The sequence below is a fragment of the Melozone crissalis genome, unplaced genomic scaffold (assembly GCF_028551555.1).
Source record: "Melozone crissalis strain CALT ecotype California unplaced genomic scaffold, PUWL_Pcris_2 ptg000005l_1, whole genome shotgun sequence".
Lineage (NCBI taxonomy): Eukaryota > Metazoa > Chordata > Aves > Passeriformes > Passerellidae > Melozone > Melozone crissalis.
The window spans coordinates 39,031,171-39,052,090 of record NW_026535783.1 but is presented as its reverse complement, the minus strand read 5'-3'; the positions used below and the strand labels follow the sequence as shown (position 1 = coordinate 39,052,090).

At 36.0% G+C, this 20,920-nt stretch overlaps 1 protein-coding gene across 9 annotated transcripts in view; it reads left to right on the top strand.

Annotated features, from left to right (window-relative positions):
- Nucleotides 1-20,833, top strand: part of CEP78 (centrosomal protein 78) — a 52,665-nt gene extending 31,832 nt beyond the window's left edge. For 7 of the 9 annotated variants that reach the window (XM_054288634.1, XM_054288643.1, XM_054288658.1 and 4 more), the window contains 13 exons: nt 253-356; nt 1,116-1,290; nt 3,084-3,197; nt 3,449-3,513; nt 6,198-6,306; nt 6,912-6,929; nt 7,890-8,025; nt 8,949-8,994; nt 10,028-10,174; nt 14,807-14,884; nt 16,600-16,766; nt 18,580-18,733; nt 20,010-20,833. In XM_054288634.1, coding sequence (XP_054144609.1) covers nt 253-356; nt 1,116-1,290; nt 3,084-3,197; nt 3,449-3,513; nt 6,198-6,306; nt 6,912-6,929; nt 7,890-8,025; nt 8,949-8,994; nt 10,028-10,174; nt 14,807-14,884; nt 16,600-16,766; nt 18,580-18,733; nt 20,010-20,537 — 1,841 coding nt within the window. In that variant the 3' untranslated portion in view covers nt 20,538-20,833. The remainder of the gene's footprint in view (nt 1-252; nt 357-1,115; nt 1,291-3,083; nt 3,198-3,448; nt 3,514-6,197; nt 6,307-6,911; nt 6,930-7,889; nt 8,026-8,948; nt 8,995-10,027; nt 10,175-14,806; nt 14,885-16,599; nt 16,767-18,579; nt 18,734-20,009) is intronic. The other 2 variants (XM_054288693.1, XM_054288704.1) reach the window with 2 other exon arrangements.
- Nucleotides 20,834-20,920: the final 87 nt, after the last annotated feature.

The window sequence follows — 20,920 nt, the reverse complement described above, 5'->3', positions numbered from 1 at the left end:
AAGCTTCTATAAGTAAATTGAAATCAAATATTTTCTAACTTGTTCAGATATTCTTTGCTGAACATTTGCACTAGAAATGTATGAATTTAGAACACATTAATTGTATTGAAAATATAGTCTGTATTTCAACACTAGTTCTTTGTCAAAGCTTTTGGCTCTTAAAGCTGTCTCTTAATAGGCTGATGAAAAAGCATGTTCTGATAATGTGGAAATGCTGTGTGTAGATAACATGTGTGCTTTTGTTTTCTTCAGCAATCTGTCAGAGTATAAAGAATACAGCTACTATCAGATTTCTTAACTTCACAGCATGTAGCCTCACGTGGCGAGGGGCAGAACATATAGCAAATTTATTAAAGGTAATTTAATGAACTTTCTTAGAATAGAGTGTTAGTAAGAACTTAATAAATTTAATTTTTTACTTCTGCTTTAAAGTCCAAAATCAGTTAAAGCACTTCATGAGGAGCTTGTGTGAATACCAAAATTAAGTGTATGTTCTTATGAAAGGTGTGAATTTGTATGACAAAAGTAGTTTAGTTTACTGGTGTGGAATTTAAATTTGCTATTTCTTAGAAAAAAACATAAATAATAAAGTATTTTCTTTAAATAAGGACTAGGCCTGTAAACATCTGACACCTGTTTTCAGGGTGTTTCTTTCATTGTCAATAATTTTGAAAAATGTCTCAAGTATTCTGAGTAAGAATAATCAAGTTTACAATTCAGAAGCTGCTGATTAAATGATCAGGAGATTTCTGCCTGGTACTGTGTTTTAATTAGTGTTAATTGTGATTTCTGTGAAAGCACAAAATTTTCATAGTATGTATTTATTTCCTATTCCATGTACCTTGAAAGTGTCTGTCAAAAGAAGGTGATAAAATAATTTGTAGCAAGTTTAATAATTTGCATTGCAAACTGGGCACTCACAACAATTACGACTTAACAGGTTTAAAAATTAGTTATGTTTCTTGAACTCAGGAATGGTGTACTTATACCAGCATATATTTCTTATACCAACATTCAAGCCATTGAACATGGTTTACAGAAAAAGGTAACTTGTCATCCTGTCCTCAATTATGGCTTTGCCATTTCACTTGTTAACAGCTTCTTTGTTTGCAAAGCACCAGGCAATAAGAAGACATGATCAAGCTTGGGCTGACAGCCTACGTTACAGGAGACCTGACCTTGAATATATGACAGGTTTGAGGCGGATTACTTTTAACTGCAACATGCTTGTTGGAGATAGAGGAGCAAGTGCCTTTGCGGACTGTCTAGGAGAGGACCTTTGGCTAAAAGGTATTACTAAGTCTTTTACTAATGAGCAGCAGAGTAATTCAGGAGTTTCCTTACGTAGTAACTATAGACATACTAATGTATATGTAATGAGATATTCCATATAATGTGGAACTTGGTCTATACCAGCAAATTCCCGATATACCGCATATCTGCTTGTTACTATGTTACTAGTTGCTGTAAGGATTTCAGCAGGATCTCCATATCTCTTTATCTCTACTAATATCTTTTCTACTATCTCTATATCTCACTACTGCATCTCTTAAAATATAGTAGTGGCAGGCAGAAGACTTAAAATTATCAGTTATAACAGTTGCAGCCAGAGGAGTAGCTTACTGTGTAGCTTGGGAAGAGTACTCTTTTTTTTTCCCAAAGAAATTTCTCTTCCTCTTTTGAAGTATCTGAATACTGTTGTGTTATTTAGTATTGTCTGTCAGTATCTTTGAGAATGAATTTGTTCTGCAATATATGTATTGCTATACCTAGTAATTTTACAAAATTACTAATAGTGCTGGTGTAAATCATAGCATTCTGTGTGTGGAATAAAATACCTGTTTTATAGTTTTGTTTTCTAGTTTGAGGCAGGTCTACAGATAACATCCATCCTGATGTAAGAGGATCAGATTAGAGAATACTTAAACTGGACAAACAGCCATCCATAGGCCCTAATGGGATGCGTTCACAAGTGCTGAGGGAGCTGGCTGATGTAATTTTGAGGTCACTCTCAGTAGCCTTTGAAAGATCATGGTGATTTGGGAGAGTGTGCCTGAGGACTGGAGGAGGATAGCTAATGTCTTGCCTATTTTCAAGAAGTCTGGGAAGAAGGACTCAGGAAACTACAGTATATCTTGGATCCCTAGAAAGGCAAGGATGTGCTGCCATCTAGAGGGACCTCTGCTGTCTGGATAAATGAGCTGATGGGAACTTCATGGTGTTTAAGAAAAGGAAATGCAAAGTCCTTCACTTGGACAGGAATAATCTGTGCACTAGAAGATGCAGGGACTGTGTGGCTGAAAAGCAGCTTTGCAGAAAGGGCGCTGCAGATCCTGGTGGACAGTAAGCTGTCCATGAAACAGTGAAGTTCCTTTGTGGCAGAGAGAGCCATTAGTGTTTGGGATGCATTAAGCAAAGACTTTTTTAGCAGGTTGAGGGAGGTGATTCTTCCTCTTTACTCAGCACAAGTGAGGCCATGGAATGTGCAGTACAGGAGGGATCTGGAGCTACTGGAGAGAGTCCAGTGAATTGCCTCTAAGATGAAGGGACTAAACCAGCTCCGATTTCAGGAAAGGCTGAGAAAGCTAGGACTCTGGCTTGGAGAAGAGAAGGCTCAGAGTAGAATAAAGGTGTCCAAATATCTGAAAGGAGGATGTAAAGGAAATGGAGACAGACTCTCTCCAGTGGTACCTGTGGACAAGGCAAGATGGAGTGGGTAGAGATGAAAACACTGGAGGTTTTTTCTCAACATGATGAAACCCTCTTACTTTGAGGATGACTGAACACTGCCACAGGTTGCTCACAGTGGTTGTAGAGTGGTTCATATTACCTCCTCTGCAGATGTTAACAGCTGTTTCTTAATGTTGAAAAGTGCTAGTTGTGATCTTTGAAAGCAATGCTCCGGTTTTTACACTTTTTTGATGACTGTTATCATCATGTCCTCAGTTCTCATGCTTCATTTTCTATGAAATGGAGGTTTTCAGCAGGATTAATTTTTTTAGATATTAACTATTAAATTAAATTACTAACTAAATGCTATACTACTTCTACTGATTTTTTTTTCCCCTCCTTAAACATTTTAGCGCTTGATTTGCAGCAGTGTGGAATATCCAATGAAGGAGCAAGGTCATTATTAGATGCTCTTCAAACTAACACAACATTAGTGGTACTTGACGTAAGAAAGAATCCATTAATTGGTATGTATCTGTGTCTGTATTTATTCTCTTCGTGTGGTTGTTGGTTTTTTTTTCTTCTTCATTAACTATATGGGGAAAGGTAAACTACTTTCAAGAAAAAAAGAACATGCCACGATAATTTGCTAAACATTTTTAACATAAGAAAACAACCAGGATAGGTAATATCTACTTACTAGTCAATGATCTGTTTGTTCACAAAAAGCATTGTCTCTTACAGAAAATTCTTAAAACCGTGTTTTAATTCATTCTAGGTCATGGTCTAATGAAAAAGATAATTGAAAGAGTTCTCAAGAATGGAAGCAGTGCTGACTCAGAGGTGTGTTTTACACATTTTGGAGTGAATTTGGGATTTTCTTTGTAGCTTCCATTGCATTTATTTTTTTAAAGGATGACTTTTTTCAGAATGAATCTGAAACAGCTATTCTGGTTCTAAACAGAAGTTTGACTCAGTACAAATGAAAAAAAAACCACTCTCTAGGGGGAAACCTAAAACCACTATAATGAACATGTTTCTGTATTTCTTTCCATGTATGATTTCTTATGGAATTAAAACTGTCGCACGTAATAAAACCTGGATATCCATTTAATGGAAAGAAAAATGGAAATGTGTGTGTATTTGGGTATTGCCATAGAATATTAATTAAATGTTGCTCCAGGACTGCTGGAGGGCTTTCTACAACATATGGCCTTGTCAACATGGTAATAATAAATTCTAACTAAAAAGTAAAGGAAACCACAATTTGGAATTTAGCACTTAATTTATTTTAGAACTTATTTCTTGTCTCTAACTTCCATAACCCAAAATTTTTAAAGTTGCTCAAGCCTGTTCTTTCAATGCAGACCATCTATGAAAACAGAGTTCAGTTTAAGTACATTACCCCCATTCATCTTGGTCTAACTGTCCACAGAGAGTTCACAGTAATGCACATAAACTGAATATCTAGACCGTTTATCATTAGGTATACTGTTCAAATATACAGAAATGTGATTCAGTTCTCAAAGAAGTCCCAGCAATCCCAGTTCTTGTGTTGGAATTTAATGCTCTTCTGGTTTTTGAAAAGACTAAATAAAGACAGAGCTGTTGATGTGTAGAGACTGTCAAATTAACTGAAAGTTTGTGTACAGAATTTCTGGAGGATTATTACAGTTCCCCACTTCAATCTCTAGAAGACGTGTTTTGAGAAGTTGAAGTTGGTTGTGAAGAAGTACTCTTTCTGCTTGGCAGATGGGATTAAAATGTAGAAAATATCACAGGAATCACGTGAAAATAGCATCTACCTGGAAATGCTAAAGATAATTGGAAAGCCAGACCATGGAAAGAAGCAACTCTGGGAAATCTCCCATATACTAAAAGATTACTTGACTCAAGACTTTAGTTTTATGTTCAACCAGTTAATGTGGTATCTTAAGTTTTATTAGCACTGCTAGTAATTCTTTATACTTCATGAACAACACGGATGAAGAAATACTTCCATTGGCTTATTACATAGCTTTGCTTCTTCTGCTAGTCACATCTGTCTTTCCTTCCATCCTGCTTTGTGTAAAAAGTGGGTGTTTGTTTTTCAGTAGCATGTAGTTGATTCTGTTCTGGACCTTTTTTTGAGGTTTGCGAGAGTAATTGTCTACTGCTAATTGATGCCTTTGCTAAAACAAAAGCTATATATTCTAGCAGCACTGTGTAGTGGTGAAATCGTAGATATGTAATCATAAGTATGTCCAAGTGTAATAGGTGATGAAGGTTTGTGTGGTTTCTGAGAGACTATAAATAGCTCAAGGGAAAATCCATTGAAGGTGTCTACAAAACAGGATACTTTCAGAGCACTGGTTTTATATTTTGCTGTTTTTATACTTGGATGCTTAGATGGTTTACAGCAAGAGCAGAGATGAGACAGGCTATGTGCTAGATGAACTTTTGATTTAACCTAGTAACGCTGCTCTTTTAGGTGTCAGGCAAAACAAAATTAAAATTACTTTTGCTCTTAGAAGCTTGCAAATTAATTTTACACTTTCTGGGTGGGTTTTAGTTTAAAATGATCAATTCGCTTGTGCAGGGACCAAACCCACCTGGAGACACAGCAAAATATATACAAGGTTTAATTGTATCCAATGTGAAAAGAAAAAGATCTTCTTGACAATGATGAATTTGAATTAAACTTAGAGCACAGTAATGGCATTTTAATCATTCTAATGCTTTGGATGGGAATAGCTCTGGCATACTGTTTCTAGTACTCTGCTGTGGGATTTAGGGCCATTTGAGACAAGCTTTGTGTTAGTGTCATCTGTATTTTATTCAATGACTGCTCCAGCACTAGACTTTGTGTTAGTGATGCACACTGAAAAGTAAGTAATTTTAGCAGAGTAATTTTAGAATATCTGCCAGGAGTAATTAAACTTTTTATCAGGGCAAGGGGAGCCTTTAGGAATAGAACTCTTGCTGTAAGGAAGTGAAATTTGAAGTACAGCCGTGGCCTTCGATCATCACTGTCTTTTAATTTTACTTTGGGGCTTTTACTTTGTAAGGATTAATTTTCATTACAGGCAGATAATAATAAACTTTGTGTTTTTTAAAATACTGACTTTATCAGTAATACAAAATTGCATTGGGGAAGCTTTTGTTACTCTGGAGAGCTTTGGTCTGAGCCAGTCATTCCTATCAAGCCAGTTATCTGAGAATGAAGTGCAAAGGCCAGAGTTGCCTCTTTATAGGGTTGATGCTGAGAGATTTTTGCTATAGAAGGAGAATGTTTTCCACAGGAGAAAGGATAATACTGGATGGGATATTGTAGTGATGTTTTGGGAACACTTTCTGGTAATGTACACTATCATCTGCTTAAATTTGGACCTTGTGAGAGTTCTGTTTTTTCTTGATTTTACAGCTTATAAAGTTTCCTGTAAGTACAGTGTTCTCTAGATCTGACAAACTAATTTTAAATAAGCACCTCTTCAACTGTCAGTTGCTAAACAGATTTCTTTTTCTTTAAAAAATAAACCAAATTCTAGTTTAAGTGGCTGATGTCTCCGTCTTCCAAAGATGCTTTGAAAACTAAGCCAAAGAAAAGAACTATTGTCCTAGGAAGCGGTCGGAAAGGAAAAGCTACTATTCGGATTGGTAATTCTTTGTTTTTTCTGCCTATAGTACATTTTGTCTAGAAAATTTTATCTTAATGCTTAAGAGCTTAAATTAAAAAAAAGTATGATGGGTCTACATATTAATGTTTTACAGAACATTTGTCTCCAAATAGAAAAAAAATTGTTTCTTCTTAATGATATAATGCATCTTCTGTTATCGTTGCTATCTGTAGGAAACTCACTCTTGTTTCTAGTGCTGCTAGAAACATGGCTGGAAAAATAGTAGGATATGCTGACTTTAAAATGTGTGGAAGCATTGCACATATTTATTCTGTATCTCTACAAGCTTTCACTTCTGCAAAGCTTGGCAGTTGTAAGTTGTCTAGTTCTCCTGCTGTTGTAACCTTTTTGTAGCAGGCTATCCTCTGCCAGAACAAGCAAACATGCATTTTTTAACTGATGTACAAAGTGTTCTAAGACATTTTTTAACTTCATGTAAACGTATTATAAATAGTATGTTTAAAATAACATAGGTATCTTGAATATTTATAATTAAGTACTCATACTCATGATACTCAACATTTTTCAGTAAACTACTAAAAATTTCACTGTAATACATTTCACTGTCTCTTGTCTTCACTCTAGTTATCTGGAAGCAGAGAGGTAAGTGATCTGGGTGGTAGTGGGAGGAAAAAATGCCTGGCAAATGTGGTTGTGAAGGATTTTGTGATTTTTTGTCTTTTTTTCTGTTTTGGGGCTTGTTTGTTGTGTGTGGGGTTTTTATGTGCTTTGGGATTGTTTTTTTTAAGAGAAGGACAAAGTCAAGGTGAAAACTATCCAGTTTATTATGTTCAGAATGAGTTGAGATTTTGAATCCTATTAACAAAGTGATGCATTTCTAAACCATTACAAAATCAGTTATTGTACTGATCTCAGAAAAACAATAATCTGGGTTCTCACTAGTTTAACTGTAGGAAATATAAGATGATTAGTTTTCAAGACTTACCGGTTTCTGGCTTAGAGAGAATGGGAGGCTCCTCTTGCCCTGATAAAAAGTTTAATTACTCCTGGTAGATATTCTAATGATGATCCACATTAGGTTTCTTTCTCAGTCTACTTTGATGCTGTATGATTTAAACAGCAAAATACCAGACCAGTAAACCCTACTTTTTCTTATTATTGCTCTGAAAGGAAGAGATTGCTGGTGTCCTGTACAAGTGATCTGCATGAGTATCAGCTTTATTTTTAATTATTTTGCCCATAAATAAATTAATGTTCTTCACTCTAAAGCCACTAGAGGGCAATTTGAAACACATAGATGCCTTTACTGTCTGTGGTGGATGGTCTAAAACCCTCTAAGCTCTTCTGCTACAAAGCTTTGCCTCCTTTTTTGAAAACCAGCTTGTCTTGCATCAACCTAACAGCAGTTAAGTATACCATTTTATAATCTCAAGGTTTTGGATCAAGTTTTTTTTTTTTTTAGCAAAATTAGACTGAATGGCATATTTCCTACAGTCCTTATTTATCACATAGAAAATTTTATGAACAGTAAGCTGTGAATTTGCATGTGAATAATAAGGTATCATGAATTATCTTTTCTTCTGGTCTTGCTCTTCAATTCAGGATTATCATCTAAAAAATCTGTAAGTCCTGGGAAGAAAAATTCTACTGTGAGAGAGAGTTACTCACCAAAACCTCTACCACCAGGCACAAAGGGCTTCCTTCCTTGGCGGACTGCAGAACGTGCAAAGAGATACAGGTGAGGTTTTCATAGTACAAGAGAAAATACTAAACCATAAAATTTGCATGATAAATACAGTAGAGAGCAATGTTAGCATTTTAAAATATGATTTGAAAGTTACACACAGAATGTTGTAACTGTTGTCAGAGTTTTTTCTGTTTATATAAATTTTGAGGATTTTACATAAATTCTTCTCTAGTAAGGATTTAAAATACACCAAAATACATGATAGCCACTCATATGCAGCAAAAAACCCCACCACAACCAAATCTACCTTCTGTGCTTGTTCTTTTGTTAATTATGATTTATCAAATGTATCATAGCTGAAAAGGCACGTTTAGCATTCTAAACTTTTAGTATAGTTGGTTTGAGCTCCAGTCCACGGTGCTTAGGTATTTTCCTGCCTCTTTTTTCTGCTTCACCCCACTCAATACCAGCATAATTATTGTGATCATCTGAGAGCGGTAAATTAAAATAGAACTGAATAAAACTTACACATGAAAGCTGTCTTTTGAAACAATTCTTGTTTGTTTTTGTTTTATAAATCCATTCCCTAGATCTTGTCCTCTCAAAATGGAGACTATATAATTATTTAAACAAAAATATTTCTTAATGCTATATTGCAGCTGTGGTAATTAAGTTTGTTTTTCAAAATACTGAACACCAAATTCTCCTATTGACTTTAGTTCAAAATAATTAACTAAGCAAGATGCCTATTGAAGATATTAATGTTAGCATCCAGTAGTGTTGCTCTAAATCATTATTAACTAGGGAGTACTAATCAAAATGAGAATGTAATGAGGATTAAAGGGATATAGTGCAGTGTCTGATGCTGTTTATTTACTCTTTCTGCTTCACCTGTCCTAGAATTTTGTGTTTGGAGCATTATAAACTTTCCTCAAAAGTATGGTTTTGATTTTTTTTTTTTTTCTGAACTTCAGAGGCAGGGCAGCGGATTGTGCTGGGGAATTGCCATTGAAGATTCAGGTACTGTTTCTCTCACACACTGGTTTTATTTTAGTGGGTAGCTGCCTGAAAAAAAGAGGAAAATGTTCTCAACACATTCTCATTGTCTGAAAGCTAAGACTGGAACATACTTTTAAAGATTATCACTCATAGGTGTATAAAAAAAAGTAGTTTACATCAGCCTTTGGTTGAATCTTCTTTGATAGTTAGTTTACTTCAATTTCTATCTCTGTATCTTTTGGGTTCTTAGTCTTAGGAGCTAGCTGAGTTGAAGTATAGGCACAATCCCTCCATAGGCAATAGGAATAACCAACAGCATTTTTCTTTGAACGCTTTCTGCACCATCTTTCCTGACTTGGATTTGGATTATATGCTTGTTTTTGCACCTCTCTGTGAGCTTGAGCTGCTCTACCAGGAGAAGAAAAACCCCATCTTTCTTCCTTCTCCTTTGTATCTCATTTCCATCACAGAAGGATCTGATGGCTGCAGAAGCCACCAGTTATCCTCTGCTCTGGTGTAGGCTTCCCATGGACTGCAGCCCTTTGGGAAAACATGGGTATCATAGGATGCCTGTGGGCAGCAGTTCTTTTGACCCATCCCTCTGCTCTGACACAGGTCTTCCCTGGCTGGAATGAGGGTATTGGCTCCACCATGGAACACGTCTTCCTGCTCCCAGCCTGATGTTCCCTCTACTTTTTCTCACACTTTTTGTTCCCACCTCTTGTGCCTGTCTGGCATTTTATGCCTTGCAAAGGGTCAGCTGAGGTTGGCTGTGTCCTGTGTGTGGCAGTCCTGGCTGTGCCTTGCAGGGGCTGACTCTGCTGCTAAATCTTCACCACAAATACTCAACATAGGCACACATAGGATTGTTTTCTTTAATATTGTTTTATGCAAATTTATTTCATAGATTTATGGCTGGGCAATGTGTATACATTGTAAAGGACTCTGGGAAACAACTGTATTTAAATTAAGCTTTTGATATGATTTAATCTTGATTTTTGCTAAACATTGTAATGCTATGAGTGGGCATGGTTTTCTTTTCTGGTGTAACTAGACAGCTGTACCTGTGAAAGTGACACTAGAACGTGCTTCTACATCTGAAACTGAAGACACAGAAGATTTAGAGGATGTTATCCAGCAGAATGGTTTGTTGAAATCATTAGATGATAAGACTGATGTAGCACAATATCAACAGTTACAGGTAAGAAGCATGTTCAGTGCCTTAGACTCCGTAAAGGCAAATTATATAAATTAAACTATGTTTTATTCAGAAAATTGTAATAAAACAACCAGTTTTGGAGGAGGATTTCAGAATAACTTAATACAACTGCAGTATGTGTAATTTCTCTGTTCCAATCTTGCATCATAGTGCACAGATCTTTTGATGTTATTGCCTGTAGTATTTTCTTTCAAGTATTTCCTTTATAAAAGTAATTTAGTGTTATTTCTAAGAGCTAAAATATTGAAATGACTGTTGTTTAAAAATAATTACAGAAATAGCTGAAAATGTTTGAATTTCATTTTATAATTGAACCTAGTAAACTTTTTTCATCTGCTTTTTATTATTCCTTCTACTTCTTTGATACTTAAAAAACTTAGCTGGTAGTGAAACAGACTATTTGTGCAAATATCTTGATTGGGAATCTTATAAAAGAAAGGGGTGCAGAAAAGGTGTATATCAGTGGCTCTGTAATGCTGCTGAGGTAATCTAGCACTATTATAAGGGAACACCCTCAGGCAGAATAAATGAGTTAACTGTTTCTAAAGTGTTGAGATTTTAATTCTGTTCAGAGAAAGCAATGACTACTTCTGTAAATAAGATATACAGTCAGTCTGGATTTGTAGGTCGTTGTCAGAGCACCACGCTGGGTGAATATGCTGTTTGTATGTGTAAATATTGGACTGTATACCTGTCTTTGTGTATGAGGAGTGAAGTTAACTTGCTGTAGGTTTATTAATAGTGGGAATGTTTCGGGTGGGATAGAGTTGTGGAAAGCAAAAGGACTGTACAAATACTGCATGAATAACTACCAGCCTTTTCAGCTGATGTATACTTTTTCTTTAGACCTTCTTCTCCCTTGAACTCTTGTTCAAGGTTTTCACATGTTGCTGGAAATTAGTTTTATAGCAACTTTTGCTGTTAGTGTGCAATGTATTGACATTGTGCTGTGTGGTGGCTTCAACACTCTTACCAAGAGCACTTTGTCTGAAATCATAGAATTCTATGTCATGCGTAAATTGCTCCAAAAACCTGTATGTAGGAACTACTGTGCTTGCAGAAAGCTTTTGATGTATTTATTCTTGCTTTTTGGAGAGGGAAGAATATTATATTCATAAGGCACAGCAGAGACACGCAGTGTTTTGTGCTCTGGGGAAGGGCTGTCATACTGACCACTAGGATGTCATATTGACCATACCACAGCTAACACATAGGTGTTAGCTGTAGTACTACATGTAAGGCAGCTATAAGGAAGAGACAATTTATGATTAATTTCAACTTCCTTGGAGAGAAACCCACAAATTTTGGCAACCTACCCAAGTTTTGATTTTTGTGTGCTTGTAAAGGTCCAGATTTTCATGACTTTCTGAATTTGAAAACCAAAATACTTTTTTAGGCCATGGTTGCTTATCAGATAGCACCAGTTAAGCAATCTGCGCCTGATTCTGTGCCTCACCCGTTGTTTTTGTTACATTCACAAGAAGCAGGTTTCACATTACAGCAGAATCAAACTATCAAATTGGCCTCGCTGAATTGTCTCTTTTCCCTCTGTCTCTTAGCCTTTTCATTTCTGGCTTCAATCTTTTTCTCTTGTGCCTTTTTTAACATTTGTCTGATCATGAGACTGTCATTAAACAGCTGTTACTGTGCAGTGGCTTGTGAGGGGACATGCCTTGAGGAACTAATCCAACTGAAAAGTAGTCCAGTGTATTTGGTGGTAGCAGACCTTTCAGTTAATGGGACTACCAGTTGTGTTAGAGCAACAATGGGAATGCAGAGTAGGAATAAACAGTAAGGGGTGGGAGTTCCTTAAACTGCTGCTTTATCAACAAAAAGCTCTCCAGGCATCTCTTGATGTGACTGAAGGACCAGACTTTCACTTAAGTATGCAAGTTTTGGAGAACTTCTCTACATCCTTCTGCAGAAAAAGGGGCTTTAGGCATACTACTTAATATAACTAGTAGTAGTACTTAGTTGTGTTTTCATTAAAAAAAGAAAAAAGCCTTGGCTAGTGAAAGCCTAGTATCTGCTTAAATGAAAAATGAGAATTGATAATTGATAAATACTCTCTCCTTCCACTAGAGGGAATCAAATGTCACAGTTGGTTTTGATGAAGTATGTAGTTGAGGTAACTCCCATACTTTTAAATTTTAACTAGGGATTTAAATGGTGAACTTTACCCTTAATTAGTTATCAGGGCAACTCTTTCTACATCTCACTACTTTGTGAATTGCAAAGAAGTAGAGATTACACTGTAACTGTTTTTTTTTTTAAAGTATGATGCAGTTAAATAAAAGAACATGGCTGATCAGTTACTAAATTTTTTAAAATATAATTTTTTAAACTTCAGTTTTATACCTCTGTCTAGTGTTGAACAGACATACTGCTTATGGTAATTCTAAGGACTACCTGTATTTTTGATGTTCAGTTTCATCTTAAAGTCCATCAGTATTATCCTTCTGGGCTGTAATACTTGAAGGCTTAGTCTTGTAGCTTGGATGTACATTTACCTCTCTGATATCAATTTTAATATTTTTTTCCTTCACAGAGACTAGGGGGGTGTGTAAACTAGTGAATTTCTTGAAAGCAAATGACAGATTAAAATGTACATATAGTTGTAACATAATGGTGACAAATCAGTTTCCTTAAATGCTGGCTTTGCTACTGCTTATGAGGAGATGCAATTGCAGTGTTCAGTTTTGTTATGAACTCAGTCTATAACCATGAAATACTATGTACATATAGAGTGTGATAAATGAGTGTGATAAATCAAGTTTAAACATCACTGCAAAACATCTACATTTCTGTTTAAAAAATTGTAATAATTTGATTACTGCTTAAGCCATTGACCTTTAGCATTACAAACCAACAATTTGAAGAAAAAGGTCAGTGCTTTCATCTTTAAAATTATCTAAAATTCATCCACAACAAAAATACTAGAGAGCTATGGTTTCTAAAGTAGAGTTCTAGCCTACATCCTAGAAACTTCAAAATATGAATGATTATACATGTGCACATGCACTATAAATGGAAAGGTAAGAATTCTTCAGTCTGTGATAGCTAATACTGGTCTTCAAAGCTAGGCTGGGGGACTGCCAAGTTTTCAGTGCAGAACATTACGGTTTCTACTTTCTGTGCTGTGCTTCTGTGTATGTAGAGGTTTTGTAGCTCCCATTATTTCCATATCTTCAAAGACAGATGGCAGTAAGATTATGATATTTGTGGATGGTTCTCCTTAGATATTTGCCCCCCACCCTGTGCCTGCAGATTAGACATAGTGCTAAATCTGCTTTGATGCTCAAATAGGAGTATGATGAAAATATGACTAGCTTTCTACTTGCAGCGTTTGCTTGGTTGATACTAGTCTAGGGATTTTAGGAGTGGGCTTCCCTGGAATAGTGACAGACCCGTAGTCGTCACTTGGAGTGGTTGTAGAACCTGCGTCTTGGAACCAGTTGCAAAAGTACCTTGCAACTTACAACACCTTCGCATTTGTAGAAGGTTTATTTTTACTATGCATTCTGTTGCACACTAATTTTCCCACTTGGTTACTTACATGAAGTGCAGTAGTATGCATTGGAAAAGTTTTACTAGTAAACAAACTATTTCAGTACTACTTGAATCTTTGATTCTCCTTAGAACTGGTTGATATGGTGCATACAAAATGCAGTGTCCTTTTACATATATGTGCTTGTACACAAAGTGAAAGGGAGAAGTTTTGTATACTGTTAATTTGTATAGTCTAATCTCTGAAAAATAGAATAGTGTGATAATTCGAACAGTTTTCACCTTTTAAATCAGAAGATTGTTAAGGTGTACAAGAACAAAAATTCTTGCTTGTTTTTCTAGTTCAAATGCTGTAGTTAAAGACAATAATGCTCAGCTGGGATGCAAGAAAATGTGGTATTGCAAATCTTGACTACTCTTACTGAAATTGAGATTTTAATTAAAATATAAGTTCAGGCATCTTATGAATAAGACTAGAATATATTTTATTAGGTGTTTTGGATTTGTTTCTATTCTTGTTAACTCAACACTAACCTTAGAATTGTGAAAAGCTTTTTATTGAAGAGCTAATGAAACCAATTAGAAAGAGTACAGTTCTTTTCAGAATTTTGTATTCTGACTACTTAGAGTACAGTTCTTCAGAATTTTGTATTCTTATAATTATAAGAAGGGATAAAGGAAGGAATAAAATCCTGGCTAAAGAGTATAGTTGGAAAATCTAGATATGGCTGCTAAGGATTTCTTGTTAGAGCCCAATTTGAGCTTTATGATATAGATATATTTAGTTAAAGATGATGCTTGAAAAAATGAAGGGTAAGTAGAGAAGAACATATGTTCTTGATGGTTATGTCATAGACCAAAAAGACTTGGACTGTAATTTCATGTGATCTGTTGCAGTCTTACAAATCTGTTAAGTGAATAACACTTACTTCTACTTCTCTGTCTTAATATTTTGCATCCTAGATGGTCTACTGGTAGGCCTCTGTCTTGTATTTTTGAAGAAGGTATGTTTGGAATACCATTTGCTAGCTGTTAAGTTTTTTCTTATTGCATGTTAATCTGACATTTTGAGATAAATTTCATTATAGTTTATCTATGTTTTGATAGTTGGAGCTGGAAGAATGCATGGAAAAACTAAAGGAAGAACAGAAAGCTAGAGTAAAGGCTGAGGAACGATTACTAGAGGTAAAGATACTTAACTATTGACGATATTTACTTTTAAAGGAGGCACTGCTCAGAGAATGCACTTGCTTAGGCGTAATTATCAATGACTGCTAATGTGGTAACTTCCAGATTTTCAGTTCAAAGTCACGTGGACCGTTTACTGTTCTTAAGGGCAGTGATGAAATCTGTGTTTAGTAATGTTTGTTCTACTGATTCTGTTCCAGAGCCTTGAACTCCAGCTCAAGCTACTCTTTCAATGTGTTTTATTAATTTTCTGAAACACTTATGGTCTGGGACATCCTGATACTTGCTTTTCTCAAGAAAGTGATTAAATCTATTTGCAGTATGTACACATAGATAGTTCTTTGTCTCCCAGCTCACTAACCATGATTTGTGCTGAAAGCTGTGTGTCGCAACTGTTGTTCAGTTTGGTTTATTCTGTACCTTTGGTTTTTAAGTTTTACTTCTGCAGGCATTAACCATATTGGATGGTTTTCTGCATGTCACTTGTTGTGAAGTGCAGTTCAGCTTTGACAAAACTGAACAACTTATCACAGTTGAATTGTGAGGTCTGTTTCCCCTCTGCTGTTGCTGACCTAAAAATACTCTTCTGCATGAATTCTGAATAAATTCTGAATAAACAGAATTTTTCGTAATGTAGTTGAGTGTAAGGTAGTGTAAGCAAAGGGATTTGGTCCTTACATGTGATTTGGGGGAAGTGAAAGCGGTGATACCCTTTGAAATATTAGCAACAGATGATACCCCGCAGCAGATACCCACAAAGAACTCCCCACTTCTGAAAGACAGATTGTAGCCCTCTTGTGTGACTATCTCCATCTTCCTGTAATATGATGTGCACCATTGGGCTCTGCTACCTGTCTGTTGTTTAGATCCTTAAATGCTTTTTAGGCTGAACACCCCCTACAAGAAATCTTCCTCTGTCAAGGGTAGGCTGGTTGGATTTAGCACCTTGAACCAGGAGATGGACTAAAACGAGTAGCATTAATCTCTAAAAGTGTTTATTTTGTTGCTTATTTATCACCTACAGTGCACTAGACAGTCTGTAATTTTTTCATCCTCTCATAAAAAATACAAGACAGAAAGCCTGTGTTAGTACTTGATTGCATAGCTGTAATTTTCAATGAGTGAGTTAATGCTTCCCTCGAACACAAAATGGTGTATATCCTGTAGTGATCATGCAGTTTTCAGTTTCATCATCAATTTGATTACTGGTCGTTGTAGAGAAAGATTGAATAATCTTAAACTTTCAGTTTTGGGATGCACAGTGCAGGGGAGAGTTAACAGTAGTATGCATAATACTCCCAATATAGAGGGGTGAATATAAGGCGGGCATTGGCCTTCCTTAAAGTTTTTAATGGTAAAATAAATTCTTTGGTGTTAACATGTCATATAATACATACAAAGTAAAACAATATGGAAGCTAAATTTTTCCGCTTGTACTTGATCCGTAACATTCTGTGCATATTGAAGACAGTGCTAAGCCAGTGGCTTTGAGTGCCTGCAGGAATATCTATGGAAGCATAGAACTGTGGATAAGCAGACCTGCACAGAGCTCATGCAACAGTGCCCTGAAAGTGTGTGGTACAGCAAACTCTGCATCTTGTTACATCAGTTATGATGCTGCTGTTTAGGCGCACAGGTGAGGTTTGATATTTTGGGGTCTTTTAAACTGAAAATGAAAGAAATTTCTTTTTTTTTTTTTTTTCCCTGCATAGCTGGAAATTGAAAATGCAAGATTAAGGAGTCTAAATATCTCCCTATCCGAGGTTCTTCATGCACAGTCAGTAACCAACATGATTTTGGAAGATGAAGGTGTTCTAGGCAGCATTGAGAACTCTTTTCAAAAGTTTCATGCTTTTTTAGACCTCCTTAAAGATGCTGGGTAGGTTGTCACTTTTAGTCTTGCTGTTTTTCCTGAAATTTTTTCAAAATTATCCTCACAATGAAGTATGCTGCCTGCTACCCTGCCAGATTTCTAGGTGTGTAGTCTGAGAGAGCAAAGGAAAATAAATTAGCCATTTTTAAAATAAATGACCAATGTTTAAATAAATTACCTATTGTTTAGTCTTTTCCTAGTGGCAAAGGCATGATCTAAGTACTGTTCAGCTAAGTTCATGCATCTGTCTTCAGGAAAGGCTTTCAAGAAGCCTATTCCAAAAGAGTAGAAAGCTTCTATTAAAGCCTATTTCCAGGTCTTTAGTGAATCACCTGTGGCTCTTAACATTCCCACCATATGAAAGGCTCAAAATGCAGTTGAACTGCCTTCAGAGAGTGTCCTGTTACCTTGTGCTCTCCATTCACAAATTGAAGTATGGAAATCTACATGGGATTTGTATTTCCAGCCTTTGTATTTTAAGTCTGTATTTATTGTTACTACTAGTAGTAATAGTAGTAGTAGTAGTACTACTACTACTACTGCTACAGAAAATTGATTGAAGTTTGTATTACCACTGTATTTGCAATTTGTCAGGGGATGGTTCATCCTTCCCATTTTTCAAAGAATTTCAGCTTGAACCCAGCTTGTAAAGTTTGTATGACCAAGCATGGCAGTCTCATCCACAAGAATGGAATGATATGAATATGCGTTGTAGTCTACTTTGTGGATTCAGAGAAGATCACAGAAGACTTTATTTGCCCTCCCTATTTCCCACTTGCAAATTGTAGTGATATAACTAGGTGACAATGGCCTCAAGTTACGCCAGGTGAGGTTTAGAAGGGACATAAAAAAGATTTCTTCCCTGAGAGTGTCGTCAGACATTGGAATAGGCTGCTCAAGGATGTGGTGAAATGGCCACCCCTTCAAGTGTCCAGAAAACATCTTGATGTGGTGCTTAGGGGACCATGGTTTAGTGATGAACCTAGCAGTGTTAGATTAATGGCAGGACTTGATAATATTAAGAGGTCTTTTTCAGCCTTAATGATTCAATGATTTTCAACCTTAATTATTCCATGATTCAATGATTCTGACTTAGTAAAGTTCACCCTGAGGCTGTGTTTTAATTTTTGTGACAATTAGTTTGTAGAGTTGCCATTACTACAGGAGTTTCAGATTTCTCAGGAAGGGAAAAATACAATTTCACTGCATGAAAAAAGTTTCTTTATATCAGCCCTATGTCTATTCATAGTAAATAAGGAGCTTCATTGAGCATTACAGGATCCCAGTCATAAAGAATGCTCTTCTCAGTAAGCTTCTTTTTATCATATGCTATGCTATCAGTTAATGACTGCAGCTTTTTACTGAGGCTGAAAACCCACATGTGATTGGTTTGGCCAACTTACAAGGTGGCAGGTGACCCAATATCATTGTATTTGTGAAGCTTGTCCTTGACATGTTAAGAGATTATGCGATTTGGAGATGTGCATCAATTTCTGCTTGAATGGACAGAGTTTTAATCTTTGTTCTGCCTGACATGGAATCTCATTGCCAGTATGCTGCTCTGAGTTCAGTGCTAACTAGAGAACTTCATTCTCAGCCTTGTAACACTTGTTTTGATTCTGCAGGCTAATTTGTGCAAAGACAAGAAAATACCTTCCGCTGCTTGTTTTTGTCTAAGTTAAGATACTCTGAGCTTCACTTAAAGTAATAGAAAACTATGTTCAAAGCTTTAACAGATTCTGCTTCTGGTTTTGAATGTTTAGCCTTTCAAAAAGTAAGAATAGTTTGTGTGATTTTATATTAAACATTTACCTTACAGGCTTGGACAGCTTGCTGTATTAGCTGGGATAGACCAATCAGATTTTGGTATTTTGGGGCATCCACAAATGAATGCTACTCTCAGTAAGCCTGTGAACGTGGCACAGGAGAAGTCTTTTGAAGAAGAAAGACAGGAACATACCGAGAATAACAAAGTAAGTCTTTATAAGGAATGCTAGAGGCAATTCTACTTTATACTCTTTAATGTACTTTTTCGCTGTTAATCCCCCTGATTCATGAAGTTATTACTGCAACCCTTTGCTGTAGCTGCATTTATACAGATCATAATAATTCAGTGATTAAAGTAAGCTTTTAAAGTGTTTACCACTTGGAGCATGAACTGCAGTACTTTGTAACGTATTAAACTTTGGTGGTAATTCTGTTGTTTCCTTGTCTGAAATAGGAAGTTCCAGTAGTGGAATGCATCCATTCAAATTGGAAAATACCATGATAAGGTTTCTTAGAAACATTTAGTAATGAAGTATAGTGTTTTGAAGAACCCTGGTCTTATAGGAGAGGCTATACAATGTACCTACTGAAAATCATAAATTTTCTTGTAAGTAATTATAGTGTATATGTCTGGTCCTGACAGATTTCTCTGTGGCCATGGCATGAGCTTCAGGCAACTATAAATTTGTAATATTTGTAAATATTGCATAAAGTTTGACCTTCTACTCTGTGAATTAATAGTAAACCTTGAGGATTTTTCAAAGGAGATATTAAAATTCCTGTAAGAAAGAAAAAAAACCCCAGGCTTTTTTAAAGGCTGTTAAAAATTTAGATACTGGAGGCCTATAGCTATGTCCAAGTTGAATAAAACTGTTGTACCAAGAATCACTCTGCATTCCAGTGTGTTTCTTATATCCAAAGTCTTCCACTCTATTTTAATTTTCTCAAGAACACATGAGATCCTTAAATGTAATGTTAAAAATTTGGGGGTTGTTTTAACAGTGTGGAGAGAATTTCCAGTTTTGCCGTTTGAAGACTCTTTTTCTTGCCTCCCAATACTGGTGATTTACAAGTTTGGGTTCTTGTAACAGCTAGGTGTTGTGGTATGGAGTGTTGAGACTACACTTCTGTGAATTGCTAGTAAACATAAAGAATTGCAGGTGTTTTGGGATGATAGATGTGATTAAGTTTTGGCTGCTTTTGTGTAACTGATGCATCTCTGGTATAGATTTGAAGCTAGATGTGAAACTGTAATGTGCCTACTCTCTGTCATTATCACCCTAGCAATCTTCAGAAATCTGTTTTGAAAGGTGATAAAGATCATTCAATTGCTATTACTCTGTCTCTTACCTGTATTAGGTAAAGACTCTATTTTGCTCTGCAGACTCCAGTATATGTGGCAGTTGCAAAACTGGCTTTTTTTTTTTTTCCTTGTCCCTCTCCTCTAGTTGCCTGTCTTTTCATTGGAATCTTTTATTTCAGAGCAGAGGTGGAGACATCCAACTTCCTCTTCCTGGCACATTTCAATCCCAGATGATTGTGAATAATGCCTTTTCATCACTTAAAGAAAAAAGAGAACTTCAGGCTGCTGGACAGCAGTACCAGCCAGGTTTGTGGAGGGAAAATGAAGCTCAAACAATTAACCAAAATAAAGAGAATAAGCCTCGAAGTAGTACTCCAGTATTATCTGAGAGAAGAGTCAAACAAAATGAACAAGCAAAAGGACATCACTCAGCAAGGCAGTTGGCTACCAGTCTGCATTCCTTTGCTGATTCCAGTGTACAAATTAGAAGTGATGATAGCAGAATATCAAATGGTATTCCTTGTGAAAAAAGCAAAAATTATTCCTCTAAGAAACACATTCCTCTAGCAAATGAAACAGCAGCTCCAAGTAACGGAGTGAGAGGAGACAAAAGTAGACTGCAGATAGTAAATGTTAGCTCTGGAACTGATACTGTAGGATCTGTCTCTGAAATACAGGAAAGTATACCAAGTGTTAACAGCATTTGAAGTGGTTCTAAAATGTTTGAGCTGTTCTTTGCACTTGCAAGATTATGTTTTGGATGTCTCAGTATAATTAGTGAATTTTTTGTAAAGTTTTGTAGACTTGGACTTTTTAAAGCATTGCATACTGCTCAGTATTCCTGTTTCATGCTTACATTCTTTGTCACTAGATTTTTAGTTTTGAAAACATGTGATGCAACTAAAATGGTACCCATGAGTTTGTACTACGCATGAGGGACTCGACATACAGATTTCATTATCACAGATTTTTGAGATAATAAAGTTAATTTGAGTACAGTTTTTTCCTAGTGTTTATTTTCAGTGTATTTCAGTGGGAGTGCAGAAATGGTTTTGGGGCAAACATCAATTCCTGCATAACAGTGTGTGAG